At 40.1% G+C, this 19,329-nt stretch overlaps 2 protein-coding genes across 3 annotated transcripts in view; one reads left to right on the plus strand and one right to left on the minus strand.

The window, feature by feature from the left end:
- The window catches only part of LOC121693298 (sushi domain-containing protein 6-like), an 8,615-nt gene extending 1,991 nt beyond the window's left edge, over positions 1-6,624 (minus strand). Inside the window, exons 1-4 of the mRNA XM_042072624.1 lie at positions 6,339-6,624; positions 4,634-4,787; positions 3,343-3,537; positions 1,427-1,565 (exon numbers count right to left, since the gene is read on the minus strand). Of these exons, the coding sequence (XP_041928558.1) occupies positions 1,427-1,565; positions 3,343-3,537; positions 4,634-4,751 (452 nt within the window). The 5' untranslated portion in view covers positions 4,752-4,787; positions 6,339-6,624. The remainder of the gene's footprint in view (positions 1-1,426; positions 1,566-3,342; positions 3,538-4,633; positions 4,788-6,338) is intronic.
- Positions 6,625-9,967: 3,343 nt separating this feature from the next.
- LOC121693734 lies at positions 9,968-17,278 on the plus strand. 2 transcript variants are annotated; one of them, XM_042073373.1, is made up of 3 exons: positions 9,968-10,228; positions 14,620-14,714; positions 14,900-17,278. In XM_042073373.1, exon 3 carries the CDS (start codon positions 14,913-14,915, stop codon positions 16,950-16,952), a length of 2,040 nt encoding a protein of 679 aa, XP_041929307.1. In that variant the 5' UTR covers positions 9,968-10,228; positions 14,620-14,714; positions 14,900-14,912; the 3' UTR covers positions 16,953-17,278. The 2 variants fall into 2 exon arrangements, with proteins under 2 accessions (XP_041929307.1, XP_041929306.1); XM_042073372.1 differs by lacking the exon at positions 14,620-14,714 and having other exon boundaries at positions 10,165-10,228.
- Positions 17,279-19,329: the final 2,051 nt, after the last annotated feature.

Raw genomic sequence — 19,329 nt, forward strand, 5'->3', positions numbered from 1 at the left:
TGCCTGTCACTTTAAGGCCTAGTCCACACGTACCAAACCGATCTTTTTTTCCTCCGTCTTCCCTGGAACCGTATCAAGAATATTTGCGTCCAAACGGATCCATCTCAACACGACTCAACACGTTACTTCTTACCCCAGGCCTATAGGTGGCACTGTTTCTTTACAGAAATTGACCAAAACTTGCGCTTTACAAACAGACAGAATAGGCTACGACGAAATGGCTAGTGCAAGGAAACCAGAATTGTTTGTGTGGACTGATGGTGAACTGTCAACTGTAGTCAACTGTAAAACTAATAAACTTTATTTTACGGTTTGTGAAGGGTGCAGTCCCGTCCTTTATTTGGCTAACGCAGGTAGGCCTACTAATCACCTTTACTTTCTTTGGTTGTAGGATAGTCCGTGATTCACATTAGTTTTGGCTATCACCGCAATTAGGCTACTAAACGCAAGGCTTACCCAAGTTCTAGGCTATTCTGTCGCCACATTTATAATATTGCTATAAAACCTTCAATAGTAACAGTCAATACTTTTGCCTGCATCAAATCGCGCATTTGCATTCAGTGTGCTACCATCGGCTTAACGTGAGTTCTAAGCGTCTTTGTATGCTTATATCTGATTTCACTCGACTGTGAATGCATGTATATATGTTGTAAGACATGTAAAATAAATGAATGACACTGGCACTACGCACAAATTAATGTAGCCTAAACTTACACCGCACTTTCCTAATAACTTAAGTTCTCTCGCGTCACTGACAGTAGGCTAGAATGCATAAAAAAACACCGGGAAAAACAGTGTTCAGTCCACCAAGTCATAAGCTATCGGCGCTGAGCAGCACCAGTTGTGATATTTATCTTACGGAGTGTAATCGTAGGTAATGTCATGTATGAAAACTAGTATTGTTAGGCAATACTATAAGTGCAACTCCAGGGCAGCTGAGGTGTGGCGATGACATCATCGATACGCAAGCAGGATGTGCGGTTTCGCTGTCTAAACGAATTCAAACGGGCTACGGTTTCAGATTTTTCCACTCTGGGACCAGGTTTCAAGAAAGTGCGGTTTCGGGCAGTGCGTTTACAGGATTCGTTTGGACGCTCGGCCAAGACGAAGCAAAACCTCTGCGTTTAACCTAAAAAGCGTCTCCGTGTGGACAGGTTCTAAGACGTTTGAGGGAACCCTTGCAATTGTAACACAGTTGAAAGGCTGCTGATGTGTGGTTGCAATTCATAATGTTTTCTACATAGTTAAAATAAAGGTTCGTACTTCTCCTTGGGACAAGCACTTTTGAATTTTGGAAAACACTTTTTCATTTACATCGGGATTTTGCAAACATTCAGTGTCAGAGTCAATAAAATGAGCCCTTCAACGAAATTGACAAGCAGCTGTAAGTAGGCTAAGCATGCTAAATTCGACATCCAAACAGTACCGTGTGTGGTGGAAGGACTTCAGCTTGGGCTGCAGCAGCACGAACAGCACCACCAGGAGCAGGACAAGGGCCACCGAGCTGGCTGTGGTGGTCACCAGGGAGACCGTGTTCATGCCAAACACAGGCTCCGGCTCCTTCTCTGCTCCAGGAGGAAGAGGATGAGGATGAGGAATGATCCGTCAGCGCAGCATCACATGTCTCCTTACTACTATTCTACCACAGCACCACGAGCATCCTGACCATCCATATACTCTACGCATGTATAGCAACATTGATAATACCATCCCATATGCTCTACGCATGTATAGTAACATTATGATAATACCATCCATATGCTCTACACATGTATAGTAACATTATGATAATACCATACCATATTTCATATTATATATTGATACAGTATTAGTTACTGTATCAATATATAATATGAAATATGGTATGGTATTATCATTAAAAGAGCAGTGTTTTGTTTTTGTGGTCACGGTAGTACCACAGTATGGTACATAACTGATGGAACAGTAGAACAGGTCTTCTGACAAGGCCACCCATCTAACGGCAGAAAATAATCGCAGCCCGAACACAGACCCTGCTGTTTCAGAGCATAGCAGATATAAATGCTACAGTACACTAAGAAAGTGCTACATTAACTAAAAAAGTAGGTTTATTTTGAGCTGTGACTAATTGCACTGTGCTGCACCGACTTTCTTGGGGCCAGTTGCTGTAGACTTCTTGAAATGATCGAGGATCTCTGAGAAGTACCCGAGTTCTTGAAATAATGGGTATATTTCTGCATCACTCAGCAGCACAAGCTGTGTTACCCAAATGGTTTCTCTCCTGCAAATCTACAGCAACAGCTAAGTCTAAACAGTTTTCTCTAGCCCTGCATAACCGGTTTACTTCTCCATCTTTATGTTAACACAGCTAGTGCTACCTAGCTAACAGACAGTTGCTAGGTAATCTAATTAGCTAAAATTAGGCACAAAATAAAAGAACTTCTCGTTTTATGAGGTCGTGTCCTGTAGTCTCAATCCCAGGAAGTAAACACTCAAATGAAGATAAGCATCTGAACTCCCATGGAGAGTGTCCGCTAAAAGAATAACGAGAGCAAATTGATCATGTTTTCTCTTGACCCTTGAGCCAGTTCTTGAAATCCTGCATGCACATTCGCACTTGCGTAGCCAATACAGAAAATTCTGCACGGACACAAAACGTTGATGCCGCACAGAAAGACCGTACAGACCCTGATGCTGGTGACGAAATGTGTGTCGTCCACACCATGCATACACTGTATCAGCAGATGTATATCCAGGGCTTTAAAGAGTGGTCATTAAAGGTGTACGGTCACACCGGTATTAGGGAATTTTGGAAAATGAACATTGGAAAGTGTCCGCTAAAAGAATAATGAGAGCAAATTGATCATGTTTTCTCTTGACCCTTGAGCCAGTTCTTGAAATCCTGCATGCACATTCGCACTTGCGTAGCCAATACAGAAAATTCTGCACGGACACAAAACGTTGATGCCGCACAGAAAGACCGTACAGACCCTGATGCTGGTGACGAAATGTGTGTCGTCCACACCATGCATACACTGTATCAGCAGATGTATATCCAGGGCTTTAAAGAGTGGTCATTAAAGGTGTACGGTCACACCGGTATTAGGGAATTTTGGAAAATGAACATTCTAAGGAATATCTGGGTTCATTGAATTCAACCAGAGCCATATAAAAGGTACCTTAATATGGCTCTAAATTCAACATAGAATTTCAGAACCTTGAATTGTTGTGGAACGGAATCTTATGTTAGAATGTTCAAAAACCAACACCTTTAAGGGTTAACTGTACCACCTAGTTTCAGATGGTAGCTTCCCTCGCCTGTGTGGGCCTGATGCTCCGTGGCTCTGTGTGCGTCTGACTCACCTTGAGAGGGAAGGCAGCGGACCTGCGTCAGGGTGTTCCACTCTCCGCTGGTGCAGGTGAGGTACCTGTAGTCTCCCTTCATGACGTAGCCCTCGTCGCAGAAGAACTCAATCACGGTGCCCTCACTCAGCGTCCGACAGGGAGACGGGTGGCAAGAGTAGCCTCCATTCTCCGGTTCCACTGGATGCCTGCACACTGAAAACACCAGAATACACACACACACATACTTTATAGCCGATGTACATACTACACACACTTTATAGCGGATGTACACACTACACACACACACACACACACACAGGATTGCAATGACAGAGCACAAGTCAAGTCATATCAGTTTAAATCACAGACACATAAATAGAGGTGTCTAAAGTAGATCCACACTAGACTTAGAAATACAAACACAAACACACACACACAGGTTAAAAACGCCTGTGCTACCACATATTTCTTTCTACCATTTACTAACCAGCTTATTATAATTAACATAGCTCTTCAGCCAAGTAGACCGGCTAATTTGTGAAATCAGTTGAGGTTAAGTGCACAGGTAAAACCAATACATGATGCGACTGTAATAGAGGTCGTAATTCGTCTGCCGCTCATGGCCCTCGAACCCGCCACCTCAACACACACCGGCATGGGAGTCAAACGCTCTAACCACTGAGCTAAAAGCCCAGGCTTCCAACTCAGTGGTTAGAAGCGGTTAGGGGTGTGAGGATTTACATGGGCAACTAGCATGCTAGCTCAGTTCGCCTCCGTTACACGACTTTGACTTTCTGAAGCCAGAGCTTTCCACCTCTGCACACATTACAATGACTAAGCTATTGAACTGTCATAATCACTTTAAGGCACCATATATGCCATCACTGAGCAAAAAAAAAAAAAAAAAAATCGGTGTTAAGTTTTCTGATATGCCATGGATAATATAAAAACGAGAATGAAAAGAACAATAGAAATACAGTAGAAGGGTATTAGAACAGTAATGTTTGGTTGGAGTTTCCATAACGATTTACCAGCAGTGCTGCTGACAAATGGGCTTTTATTAGACTGTAACCAACTCTGTGGAGAAGCTGGCCTAGAATGTACAAAACAACACTAAGTCATGGAACAGATGGAGATGACTAAAGCATTGTGAGAAAGAGGGAAGAAGGGGGGGGGGTAGAAAGAAGAAGAGGAGAGAGAGAGGAAACAGAGAGGGAGAGATAGAGGGGAGGATCGGAGACAGCAGAGGCAGGGTCAGCGCGCACACACACACACACACACACACACACAATCACAGACACACACACACCTGAGGCGTGTGTTGTGGATACTGAACTCAGGAGCAGTAGTAGAGGCAGGCTCAACACTGCTGCTGACGGGGAGCCCAGGAAGCCTGTACTCTCTCGCACCATCGCTCCATGGCTCATCTTCTCACTCCTTACCAGGCCCTGAAAACTCTCGTCCTAAAACACACACACACACACACACACACACACACACACACACACACACACACAGTGTATGAGATATTGAGCAGACACTTTTATTCAGAGTGACACAAATTTCAAACAGCAGATTCAGGAATGAACACCAGACAGTTTCTCAAGAGGCAATGCTACCAATGCAGACAGTAATGTTGTTGTCTACATCATCAATATCCCTGCTGTTATTATAAGGTGTTAATAACTAGAGGGAGACTAGAGTATGTTTCAGGTAAACTCATAGACTGTATCTATATAGAACAGTCTATGTGTAAACTACCTTGTTCAAACTCTGAATGACTTTCTCTTTCCCTACAGGCACTTCCTCAACTGTGAGTGACAGCAGTGTGTGACGTGGTATCGGTTACAACCACATACAGCTTCAAAGGGGGAGAAAAACACATGTGTACCCTGGCTTTCTGTAAATGCAACTAGTGGTTTTAGATCAGGATGTGGTGCAAATCAACAGGGGCTCTAATGACATCAACACAAAAAAGGTGAATAAGTGAAACTATGTTTCTTTTCACACTAAATAGACATGTATTAATTGCAGGCTTCCTGTCAGCCTGACAGACACGCAAACAAACACACCCAATACAAGATTACTGCTTTACAAGTGTAAATATTCGTAACAGGAGTTAAACTCCAAGTGAAAATAAATTAATGGTCTTTCTAGGCCCAAACGTAAATTCCGATTGAAGTGAAAGTCATACACTTCCTCTTCAAAAAATCGTTGAGGAAGAATACATTAGTCAAGAATCAAACGTTAGTATGAACATTTTATTTAAATTAACGGTGACATAATAACACTAATGTTTGAATAGACCTGTAAAACGCCTACAAGAATGGCTTGAAGTTAGATATAACATTAGCCTACATTAACGTTCACTAACGTTAATTATTAACAGCTTGACATTAGCTCACTACTACCTGTTTAACATTGTGTTCAAGGAGAAGGGAGCAGTAATGATTCCTTATGAACTCCTACTTATCTGTTCGACGACAAAGTTTTTAACAGGATTTCTTTATTAAACTCAGCATAACAGTGCCTTTGTTAGCGATAGCTAGCTAGCTATTAGTGAGAGAGGAAATAGCTAACGTTAAATGACGCGTTTGTCAGGTTATGACTATTTTAAATCTATCAACAGACATTGTAGACAAAGACAACCAAAACAACACAACATATCCTCTCGAAAATTAGGCATTGAGCGGCACCATATAATATTTATTTTAATCAACGAATTAGACTAAAATCTGTTGTTGTTCTTGCATGCTAACGCTAGCCTGTCGCACAAAGGAAGCTGCTTCAGAACAACGTTAACTTCAGCTAGCAGGCTAACCGAACTTGCCAGCTGGAAAGCCAGGTTTGTTTACATTAGAGGCCTTTCTTTCCCGACAGTCGTGAAAAAACTCATATACCGTTTACTTCCAAAAGCTATAGGGAAATGTAAATAGTGAAGTATGTGGTCTATTATTGTTTCCTTTAACATGATAAAGATTAGATGGAGAAAATACCAACGTCTATTAACGTACCACTGCGAGCTGCCAGGCACCGACCTCTTCCTCCTCGCCGTCTCCCCCGTCTTTTTACGCACTCACGACAAGACAGCCTACACACAATAACGTTAAGTGTAATATGCCCACACAGATGTCAAATGACTGTGGCGTTTCACCTCAGTATCGGGAGTCGACTGTCAGCAAATGACCAACGCTACCTAATTGACATTATCTGCTTGGTTTGGTCTCTGGTTATGGATTTGTCTATTTCCTGATGTCAATGGTGTGACTTCCGGGTATTCTATCGAAGCAAGTGTCTACTACACATCCGTATGCGTAGGCCACTGTCTATGGCGTAGGCCCCTAACCAAGGAGGAGGTGTTGTGTTGCAGGCTACAGATGACTGGAGCAGAAGTTATGCACAGTATACATCAGGATAGTTTTTTTTTTTTTTAAACATAGTTGACAATTTTGGGACTATTGCATTATGGTATTGCAGGTAGGCTACCATAAACCAATCTTGTTTGCAGTAGTAGCATAATGGACCAATGCAGAAAGTATCTGTAGCCTATGTAGATCAGGTCTTTAGAGGCTGCGGTGGTGCAGATCCTGTAGGCCTTCCACAAAATGGGCTCAGTGCCCATGGGGACCCAGGTTCAAGGCCCACAAATATAACAAATAATAATAATAAAAGAGTTGAGTCTATAGAAGAAAGGAGACACAGTGAGTGGAGTGCTATGGTGCTTAGTATCATTTATGCTAATGATGAGGAACAGTGTTGCCACAGTCATCAGTATTTGAAGGCATTCTGTCCATGGTCCACTTCTCAAATTCTACTGGTATTTCTTCCAAGAACCAATTTAACTCCCTTGGGTGAAAATTTAGAAAAGTAAGCAATGGCATTAGTTAACCACTAATGTGAATACCATGCCTGAGTAGGATTGTAAATTGATAATAGTTAATATGTCTGTACTGGTATAAGCAATTTCTGTTACATGTTTGAAATCAAATAAATATAATTATAAAAATAAAAAAAAAGAACTGTAGTCAAAAGTTGTAAAATTTGTCACCCTGATTGAGTATTCCTAGAAAATTGCTCTGCATGATCTAGTACACACACACACACACACACACACACACACACACACACACACACACACACACAAACAATCAGGGAACCTCCTAAATGTAACCTTAATTCTCTATCATCTGTTATCTTTCCACTAACCATTTCTGCACCATGTTTTCTAGTAATAGATATCCTATTAAGATTTAGGAAGTGCCAATCAGGTTCCATGGTTTAACTCCCTTTTCAAACACTGGTTCCCAGTTGGTGGAATAAGTTGCCCAGTGCTCTCTGTTCCTGTGATAGTTTTGGATCTGTCAAGAGGGGGTCTAAAGACATATCTGTTCAGCATACACTTAATTAATTAAGGGGTTCTCATGAGTTATGATTTGTATAGGCCTATATGGTATTTGTTTATTTTCATTATTGATCATTGATATTGCAGTGGTATTATTGTTTATTATTGATATGTTCCTTAATATAAGGAATATAATATATAAATGCATAACCATGAAGACACAAAACAGTTCTTCACATTCATGTTATCACTGTAACTAATTTGAGTTACTGTAAATATTGCGATGGGAGAGCCGCCATTGGAAATATATGTGATGTTAAATGATGTGTGATGTGATTGATATTAGTTTTATCAAGTTCATTCATGTAGCCTATATTTGTCCAAAAATATATTTCAGAACAGTTAACAGAGAAGATAACCCAGGTTGCATTGTTCGGTTTGAAAACAAAGTATTACCAGATAGAAAACAGAAATCTTGTGGTATTTCAAAGAACTAGTTTTACAGCTGTGAAATATAGCAAAATAAGGCATTTGTTGACCATCAGGCCACTTTGTGACACGAGTATGCATTTTGGAAAGAACATTGTAACACTTTGGTTTTGCTGAGCTGCAGGATACAATGGTTGTGAAATATTCAGCAGCTTTTTTACACACACACACACACACACACACACACACACACACACACACACACACACACACACACACACACACACACACATCTATATCTTTATTTATGTTACAAAGTTTAATTCTCATAATTTGCTTCTGTCTTTCAATAGAATCCTGACAGTGCTGCAAAGTTCCGGGATTCATTTATACAACTTACAACTTACTAATACTCCTTGAAGTCAACCAGAAGAGGATATGCCATATAATTGTCATTACAATTGTGTGCAGTTTAGTTAATACAGTAATTTTGCATGAGAATACTGTCTGAGATGGACAGTAACCTCACTATGAATTCCTCTCCACACATTTCTTTCAATGAATTCCTTCCACACATTTGTTGGGTCTTTCAAGAGAAGTTAGGCTGGCACCAGGGTAGAGGAGTCACAAATTAATAGTAACCTCTATTAAGAGGGGTCCCACATTAATAGTAACCTCACTATTAATTCCTATAAGACAATCTGCAAATTACAAATATCATGCAGTTGCCACCTCCAGGCTTAAGCATATGAAGAGTTTGGTTCCAAAATGCTATATCTCCATTTTTGAAAATATTAATCAGTATCAATAGTTATCAATAATAACATGATTAAGTCATGTTATTTAATTTGGTATTTCAGGTAATATCAATACAATTGCCGCTGTGTTGTTTTAATTGAGTAAAGATAAATCAAATGACAATAACCCAACAGTTCCACTTTGATGACTGAGGAAAACAAAATGATTTATGAAATAAGTTGCCCAGTGCTCTCCGTTCCTGTGATAGTTTTGGATCTTTCAAGAGGGGTCTAAAGACATATCTGTTCAGCATACACTTAATTAATTAAGGGGTTCTCATGAGTTATGATTTGTATAGGCCTATATGGTATTTGTTTATTTTCATTTGGCTATTGATCATTGATATTGCAGTGGTATTATTGTTTATTATTCATATGTTCCTTAATATAAGGAAATATATAATATGTAAATGCATAACCATGAAGACACAAAACAGTTCTTCACATTCATGTTATCACTGTAACTAATTTGAGTTACTGTAAATATTGCGATGGGAGAGCCGCCATTGGAAATATATGTGATGTTAAATGTTGTGTGATGTGATTGATATTAGTTTTATCAAGTTCATTCATGTAGCCTATATTTGTCCAAAAATATATTTCAGAACAGTTAACAGAGAAGATAACCCAGGCTGCATTGTTCGGTTTGAAAACAAAGTATTACAAAGTAAAATCTTGTGGTATTTCAAAGAACTAGTTTTACAACTGTGAAATATAGCAAAATAAGGCATTTGTTGACCATCAGGCCACTTTGTGACACGAGTATGCATTTTGGAAAGAACATCGTAACACTTTGGTTTTGCTGAGCTGCAGGATACAATGGTTGTGAAATATTCAGCAGCTTTTTTAGATAAAACACACTATAAAAATTCATTAAAAGGAGGATAAAGTGTTTTAGAACCAAACTCTTCATATGTATTTTTATGAATACTGACTGTTTCAGCATATGCAAATACTCAGCATTGTTGTGTTCAATACACCACTGACGCTTATCTTGTATACAACCAGAAGGTGGTTGATACAACCAGAAGATGGTTGAATACAAGTTGTCACTTTGGACAAAGGCGTCTGCCCATAACCGTCCATAACCAAACCATACATTTTAAATGCAAATATGTTTAATGTTAAATCTACAATTGAAAGTCTAGATGAATACAGATGAAAATCTGGTAGGCGTAACGGTCAATGCCCTCAGTGTGTGACGTGTCTTTCGCATGGAAATGGGCGGTCCTACCCTGAACAAGCAGTTGCTATAAAATGGTAAGGTCGAGCAAATAATCTCCACACCTGACCCAGGCACGACAACTTCTTCGGAACCAGCGCTGCATTGCCATTGGTAAGTAAGTTCTGAAATGCATTGAAATCCAGTTGAGAATATAAAAAAGCCAGTGTTATAAAGTAGACCAAGATATGGTTATCTAGGATGTGAAATGTTATAAATAATACATATTTTATTAGCATTACTGCAGATATTCTTTGAAAAGTTATTGCATGAATGTGTGAATTTCTCTTTAAATGTTTGAAAAAGTGATATTGGAGATTTTGCTTTTACATATGACAATTTTAAATGTGCAAACACTGAACATGATTGCAGATTGTCCAACATTTTAAAAACTGCATCCCATTTAAATTCCTACATGTCATGCCATTTATGTAGCCTATGTAGAGTTATCAATAGATATTTTAAGCATGATATAGCAGGTGCCTATCAAGGCCTCATCAAAAGTTACAATTGGCCTATGTTTCGCATGTTAGTAGCTGGGTTTCCAAAGTTTTGTGCAATTTTGTTTTTAAGGATGATAAAACACAAAAGGCAGAGCAGTGAAACATGACATCAGATCTTTCAATTTAATTTAGATTGAATCCACATTAATAGCCATTGGTATGATTACAGTTTAAAGTGCTTATACACACTAAATTTTAGCTGGTCACATACTTTTCAAAACATGTCTTTCAAACACCATAACCCCACACCAAATCTGCAAAATTCTCAGTGTTTGACTCAGTTTTCAATTTCCTAAAACACATTTTGCAAAACACCACACACAATTTTCTACCTAACACAAAAAATCTAACAGGAAGTAACTTGACTTCGTTTTTCAAACAAAACGCAAAATGCCACACTTATTTGTCACTTATTCACACTCAGTCCTCAACAAACACTCATTACTTCACTGACCACTATCCGATCATTGCTTTAGTATAGGCCTAGATATATTCTATATATAGGTGTAGACCCACATCAAACCAAGATCCACGCACAACCTGGTTAGGTGCAGGTAGATTGCAGGAACATACCTAAATAGCAAAAATAAGATAGCTCTACCGCAATGTTAACTTTTATGCGATTGTTATTGTCTGTGCCACCTTAGGAACGTATATGTTTGTTTCGGCAGTTGAAAGGGTCTATAGGCCTATGAATATATACGCCCAACTGCCACCGCCAACACACACACACACACAGATAAATATTTTCTTTCGAAAAAGCAAAATAATTTGATAGTCAGTCATTTCTTTCTTTGGAAATACAGTAATTTCTGTCTTTGGTCTAATCAGTTTTTTTAAAACTCCATGTACATCTGGTGGTCATTGTGTTTTGCTTCCTTTTTTCTTGTTGTCTGTAAAATACTGTATTCACAACAGCAAATTATTTGGGAACAATCACTATTTTGGGTTTCAATATTGCATACATGATTACTGTGTATTTCAACTTCTCTCTGTATGGAAATATACATAGAAGCCCTGAAAGACAGATAAGCAACAATGTGTACTAGGCCAGTCAATCTAGCCCAAAAAGACAAAACATTTGCAACAGAAATGCCTCATAGTTTTTATTGGTCCTAATACCCTCCTGAATCATATACTAAAAGTCTTCCGCCGAAGATAGAGTGGAACATAGTTTTTTTTTAGATTAAAGGCCAAAGTTGTGCCCAACACTCTAAGTAATAGGGAAAAAAAATAAATGAATAGCTATCACTATGAAACTTGTCACTATGCAAATCTTTCTAGATTATCAGGGTCTGGATTTTCCAGGCTACCGACCAGTAGGAACGGCTATAGTGCCCTTCGATGCAAGGCACCTAACCCCTCACTGCTCCCCGAGCGCTGCTAGCGGGTTTGTGTAGATTGTAGATCTGTATCATGGCTTTTTCCCCTGCAGCAGCAATTTCCTCTTTAGTAGTATATGGCACAATGTTGACGCGTCCAACCTTTTCCAAGTCTTTTGCTGTAATCTTGACAGGTGGAATCACTGATGCTCGTTCGATTCTGAGGGTTATGCATTCAATAATTCCTATGCCATGGAATGTTCCATGATCACCAATCGTCCGGGTATTATGGTCAGCATTATCAGCAACGTATTGAATGAAGTGCCCTGATGGTGTGAATCCATCAACCTCTGTTTTCTGTGCTACTGCGGCACCTCTTTCGTACTTCTGTACCTCTGAACATGAACAACTAAACCCAAGTTGATGCAGAGTGTCAACTACTACGAAACTTTGATGCAAAGTGGTGATGCATTTGTACCCCAACTCCAAGTTGAAGTGGTGGGAGTAGACCTCTTGGTCTAGTCGCTTGCATTATGGCCTGACCGGGAACTAACTTTGAGATCCTTTTTTCCCCAATAAATAATGTGCGCAGGAAGAGTTTCAGAGACTCTAGAACATAGAGCAGTGCCTTCATCACCGAAGACATTTCCAGACTGGTTGGATAGGTACATTTTTCCTCCAAAACAGACCTAATGTCAGATTTCAAGAGTTCTGCTGCAGCCATTATAAGATTCCGATCAGCCTGTTTGTCTGCCACAGCATCAGATTTGGGTCTTCCAACTTTACCAATTTTACATCTTTTTGGGCCATTGCTGTCTTCATCATGAAAACACTGGCCAGTCATTCACATAGGCCAGTCTTCCTTTCACTGCATCTGACCAGTGGTCCCAACGCTTAGTGCAAATTTCAGATATTTTTGTCTGGAAGTCTGTTGTCCTGACAGGAATCAGTTTGAACTTTTTTTTCTTCCCTGCATATCTGTCATGCACCCCACAAAACAAACAGTGATCTCACTGCTCCCCGAGCGCAGGCAGCTCACTACGTCGGGATTAGTGTGTGCTGAGTGTGTTTCACTATGTCACGGATTGGGATAAATGCAGAGACCAAATTTCCCTCACGGGATCAAAAGAGTATATATACTATACTACTTGTATGAAAATGAAGGGGCAGAGGATCTTCGCTTACAACCAACTATCCCTGCTTGCTGCTGTTTCTTATTTTGCGCTATTCTTTTGGGATTTGTGAACTTCTTCCGGCACTCTGCATGAACGACTTGGCCAGGGACTACAGTTATGTCAGCATTGCATTGTTGACTAGCTCTGTGGATATCTTCACATCCCCTCTGAGTTAATTTGACTGTCAGTGCCTCATCAGACGTTTGGTTCCCACAAAACACACATTCAGCCATCTCATCCTAGAAAATATATAACAAACTCATGCTTTGCTTCCAATCTTTTGCATGTTTTCATTTGTGAATTACTTTAGGGACTAAACATCAGCTAACAGGAGTAAATATGCTGAAAGTTGAACCTGCCAGCCTATAGTCAACCAAACAGAAGCCTAGTTGATAATGTTTGATAGAAATAAAGAACAATACATTTTTCATCCAATTTTCAGATTGTGTGTTTTTATGGTACATTTTATGAAAAAATGCCTAATTTGCATATATAAACATAAAATCTCAAAAACTTGTAATACATGTTTTCTTTGATATGATGTCACTAATCAACTGGAGAAGTTTCATAGTGATAGCTATTAATTTATTTTTTTTCCCTATTACTTAGAGTGTTGGGCACTTTGGCCTTTAATCTAAAAAAAAAATATGTTCCACTCCATCTTCGGCGGAAGACTTTTAGTATATGATTCAGGAGGGTATTAGGACCAATAAAAACTATGAGGCATTTCTGTTGACTGGTCTATTATACAAAAGTGTTTATAATGTGAGGTGAATGTTTGCTTTAGAGATGTGTTTATGACATTTTGGATGTTGTGAGTCATTTTGCTGGAAATGAGGCATTTTACATTTTGTGATCTTAACATTAGGCCCAAAAAGAGACAAAGAGTTTAAAGTCATGAAGCAGTAAAAGAAAAAATCCATACACTCTGTAAAATTAAAATCTGCAAGCTTTCGTTCAGGCAGAGTAGTTTAGTTTCCTACTCTGCCCGAGGAAAGTCTATGACCAAAAGATTGCAGATTTAAAAAAAAAAAACTATTGTACAGATCTGAGAGTGCAGATTTTCCATTTTTACTGCTTAAAATCTGAACATTAAAACATGAGTTCTTTCATAACAATTATTAGGATAAGGATAATAAAAAATAACAGTCATTGTCAATACCATCACCAGTATCTGTCCTTCTGTCACTGTCTGGAACCATTGACGATCAACATGTTGTCAGTGTAAAACTGTATTCTGCAACCATATTTCTTATTACTGAATGAGTAATTTAGGCCTATTGTTCTGTTTCTTTCTCTCACACTGCTTTGTCAGCATACCAGATTATTGTTATACGTATACGCATTCATCTTGATTCATGCCGACATTTTCTACAAAATATCTATTTGTAGAAAGAATGCTATTCATGTCAGTGACAACATATTCAACTCAATGAAATATCTCATAATATTATTTATTGTAGTGGTAGTATTTATTGTTGTTAAAATTTATTGTTACCTATAAGGTCTCCTTTGCTTTGAGAAGATGAGAGAAGTGTAAATGTGGAAAAAGTGAAGCGCAGTGAATACTTTCCGTACGCACTGTATATTTCCTACTTTGGTAAGGGTAACATTTGTGCTTTCCATGACTATTTCTTCTTAACTATTTATTTATTTGAAGTTTTTAAGATTGGTTTGGTGCTTTTTCTTTTTTCATTTATGGAGCTGTTGTAACAAGTAAATTTAACCGGAGTGGGATTAAATCAAGTCTTATCTTATCTTATTTTATTCTGCTTTCTTGAACAGAAGGCTACCCATCATGGAAATTGCAAAGACCAGTCAGAGTCTCACCACTGCATCAGAGATGCGGGAGACCACCCAGATGCTGATGCAGCCCAATGCAAACTGGGAGGAGTACCTGACTCCTGCTCCACTCTCCATTGCCATCATGGGGGAGCTCGTCTTCATCTCCTCCGGGGACGACTTCTCCATCAACCCCTCCAAAACAGACTCAAAAGACTCCCCTCAAAAGCCATTTGAGTACATAAAATACCCCGACTCCTTCAGGGCCTGCCTTATGCAGGTGTGTAACTCAGGCTGGCACGCATTCAACGAGGCCCACAAGAACATGGATCAGATCCGCATTCACACGTCAACAGTTCCTGTTTACATGAAGGCAGCGGTCAAGATCCTTTTCAAAGGCAATGATGACGTTATTAAAACGCTCCTGCCCAATCAGCTGGAGAACATCCGCACTATTGCAGATGAGTGCGTGACACTAGCAGACAGTGTTGAAAAGAAATATATGGATGTCATCAACTTAATCCAGGAGCTGTTGGCAGCCTGTGTCAATGCCGAGTGCATTTATGGAGACGAGCTAGATAAGGTCAAGATGAAATTGAGAGAAGCCGAAACAAAGGAGAAGACTGCCAGAGAGCTGACCAAACGGTCCGAAAAAGCTTTTGAGGCGATGTCAAAGCAACTAGAAGAAGCACAAGCGGGGTTCATGAGCTCAATGGACTCCCTTCCAACGGGATGGGACATGATAGGCATGGATTTTGTTGAAGGACTCACATCAGGTATAACAAGACTTCTGAATCCACAGAAAACTTCAGTAATGGAAAAGAGTGATGATAAAAATCCTGATGAGATCACTCTGATGACTGTCTACAGCAAGTCTGGAGAGATTCTGAGCTATGCAGGGAGTCTTAGTGAGTTTGTCAAAGAAAGTGGAATTGACTGGAAGGAATTATATGATCAGAAAACTAAATCTACCAAGACCAAATGGACTCAATCTCAGTTTGAAAGGATCTATGAAGACCTGAAGAAACTGTCTGATTGCAATCCTGTGAAGAAAGCTCTGGCATTATGTGAGAAGGGCATTGCCATCTGTGCAGAGATAGCAAAGTATGACCCAGAGAAGAAGTGGGATGAAAATATAACCCAAAAGCTGATAATAGATGTTAAGAAGGTGAACGACGATGCCCGAACCTTTGACAGTGAGAGTAAGGCCACCTCAGGTTCTCCTGCACTTACCCCAAAACCACCGATGATGTACAAAGCAGAGAGTACATCAGGACAACGGCAGTCTGCCAGTCAGAGAGCATCGGACAATGCCCATTTCCGCATCGAGCAGAGCCGACAACAACTCCAGCAAGCGTGTGAGTTATATGAGAAGCGTATGGAAAATATGGAGAAAAACGAGAAGGAGCTGAACGAGATCCTGATTGAGATGCAGAACTGCAAGATCAAAGAGATTGACTTCAACACCAAAATCGAAATGCTGGTCAAAGGTCTCGATGCCATGGGCAGAGTCAAAGAGCAGTGGGAGAAGATGGTGCGCTTCTTCCAGATGGTCTCCAACATCGTTAAAGCAAGTCTCAGTCAGAAGCTACACAGCTTTGTGAAGACATCCGAAGATATAAAGAAACTCGCTTACAACGAGAAGCTGTTTGCAAAAGACCTCTTGTACAACTATGCTTTTCAAGCCTCCAACATCGCCAGCCTGGTCCACATGATCTCAGGGACCTACACTGAAGTGTCCAGCAAATACCTGATGGACAAAGTGAGCAGCCTGGGCAAGCTCATGGCCATGGATAAGAGTAACCCAGAGTTCATGCAAGAGCGTCTGAAGCTGCAGCAGTCTTGCAAGGCAGCTCAGGACGGCATCCTTCAGCTGGTCCAGAAGAACAAGAAGGAATTTGAGAGGAAGACCGACACCAGGATGGAAAAAATAGAAAGTGGGCTGAAAGCCGTTCTGCCTGAAGCCTCACCCGAGGAGACTAAGAGAATAAGAGAAATAGTTCAGGCCGGGTTTAAAGACGGAGGGAATGTTGATGAGGAAGAGAATTATTACTGATTCAAGTTCATTTTTTGCCATAGGCCTACCACATTTTTTTTGCATGAACCTATAATTGAGTCAATTTTCGCTAATACGCTTAGAAATTAATTCTTACAAATGCAATGCAATGCAGATTTTTAAAAAAAAAACATGTTTTAGTTTCAACATGGTGATATATTCATTCTATATTTTTATATTATTATTAATGTTATTTCTTAACTCATTTTCTTTAGGACACCAATGAAACAGATTGTATTTGATTACCTTTGTAAATGATAAGAAAACCGGTTGCCCTGTATTAGTTTGGAGGGTATTGAGAAATAAAAATTGCTCTTCAAAATGAAGTATTCTGACTGTATTGTCACACATGCTTAATACCAAGCCACGTTTGAACAATAAAGCCTTAACTTGCAGGTCTTAGCGCTATTATTTGACTCCAGCAGGGTATCAGATGGTGTTGGTGATCTGTATACTGGGATATGTGTTGGTTCTGGGACATTACATTACATTACATTTAGCAGACACTTCTTGACCAAAGTGACTTACATATGTCAGCTATATTACAAGGGATCACATTGTCCCCAGAGCAACTTGGGGGTTAAGTGTCTTGCTCAAGGGCACAACGGAAGCCGACAACTTTCAGGCTACTGTATGCTAGCCCAGCTCCTTAACCACTACACTACCACCGCCCCGACTACACTGGACTTATATGGCCTTATGTAGTGTCTTTCCAATATTGAAGTTATATTTTACATGGTTAAAAGTGCTATTGCTGCAATGAACTAGTTTTTTTATATGGCAGGCCATAGGCTGTATAAACCCTGGTCAACTAGGCCAAGGGACCCTGGCACCCTTTAGCCAGACGAAGATACAGTATATTATCAAACAACACACTACCACACCCAATTGCAATATGGACAAGTATGAACCTGTTTTATAGCCTATAAATGTTTAAATACATTACAATACAGTATGTTGGGCTATAATAATTCAGAAACTTGAACTGTTGCGGAACGAAATCTTTTGTTAGATTGTTTAAAAACTCCTTTATGGCCAGGCAGCTACAGTGCTACACTTTGGGGGCATGTGTTTATGAGGAATGGAGATCTATCTGAAAAATTGCCAGAATTCACCCTTTGCTAAGCCACACCCGAAAACCGCCACAGGCCAATCGTGGCTTAGCAACCCGTCACTAGGCACGGGAGGTCTGACAAGCTTTTCGAGTTTTGCCATGTTAACCTGTGGAGACTGGAGGCCTGTGGGTCATGAAGGGCACTTATTATCCCTGTTCTCCCCCTTATCCCGGTTCTCCCCCTATGTAATAGACGTGCAGGGTGCTAAAGCTTGTCAGGCATAGCAACAGTAACTAAGGAGGGCGGGACTTAGCGAAGGGTGAATTCTCTTTTGGAGATCAGAGTAGGGAAATATGTGATCATGGATCTGAGCCCTCAGCTCATGGGTTGGATGGGATGGGATGGCTAAGGGGTGGGATGAGATGGCTCAGGGGTGGGATGGGATGGGTCGGGTCAGGGGTGGAATGAGATGGGTCAGGATGGCTCAGGGGTGGGATGGGATGGCTCAGGGTTGGGATGGGATGGGTCAGGATGGCTCATGGGTGGGATGGGATGGCTCAGGGGTGGGATGAGATGGCTCAGGGGTGGGATGGGATGGCTCATGGGTGGGATGGGATGGCTCAGGGGTGGGATGAGATGGCTCAGGGGTGGGATGGGATGGGTCAGGATGGCTCATAACTCCAGGCAACGGCTCACCCCAACAGCACATTTCCAGAGGTACAGAGCAACATAACTCAGTGACATAACTCAACCTAGCAAATGGAAAGACCAATGGAACTGGGGTTTCTAAAGATGGACCCTTTCCCAACACCACTAGTCTTTTTTACTACTACTACTACTACTACTATTAATAATAATAATAAAAGATTTCTTTATTATTAATGTCCGTCATCATGTATTTCTGTTTTGTGCTGTTTGTTTTGTCAATGTATAGGTCACCATTGTGTGTTTAATTTATAGTGTATAAGTGCTGTATTATTAATGGCGGTCTCCAGGTGTGTCCTAGGTCACCTGCCCAGGGACTGCAGGTGAAAAGTAGTTATTTTTACTAACTCTGTAGAAAAGAAACACCATGTAAATATGCCAATGTTCATAAATATGCATGGTCCCTATCAAATAAACCAATAAAATAAAAATTGTATTTAGGCCTACTTCAACCCTTCCCATGAGACGTATTCAAACCTGCTATGAGCTGAATAAAATCACCACTAGATTACAGTGTTAACAAATTGGTTTAAAATAAATAAATAAAAATAATAAAAATAAAAAAAAAACCTTCACGACAGCCCTGCTAGAGTGTAAAATGATGAGAATCGTCATTG

Source organism: Alosa sapidissima, chromosome 19 (genome assembly GCF_018492685.1).
Source record: "Alosa sapidissima isolate fAloSap1 chromosome 19, fAloSap1.pri, whole genome shotgun sequence".
Taxonomy (NCBI): Eukaryota; Metazoa; Chordata; class Actinopteri; order Clupeiformes; family Clupeidae; genus Alosa; species Alosa sapidissima.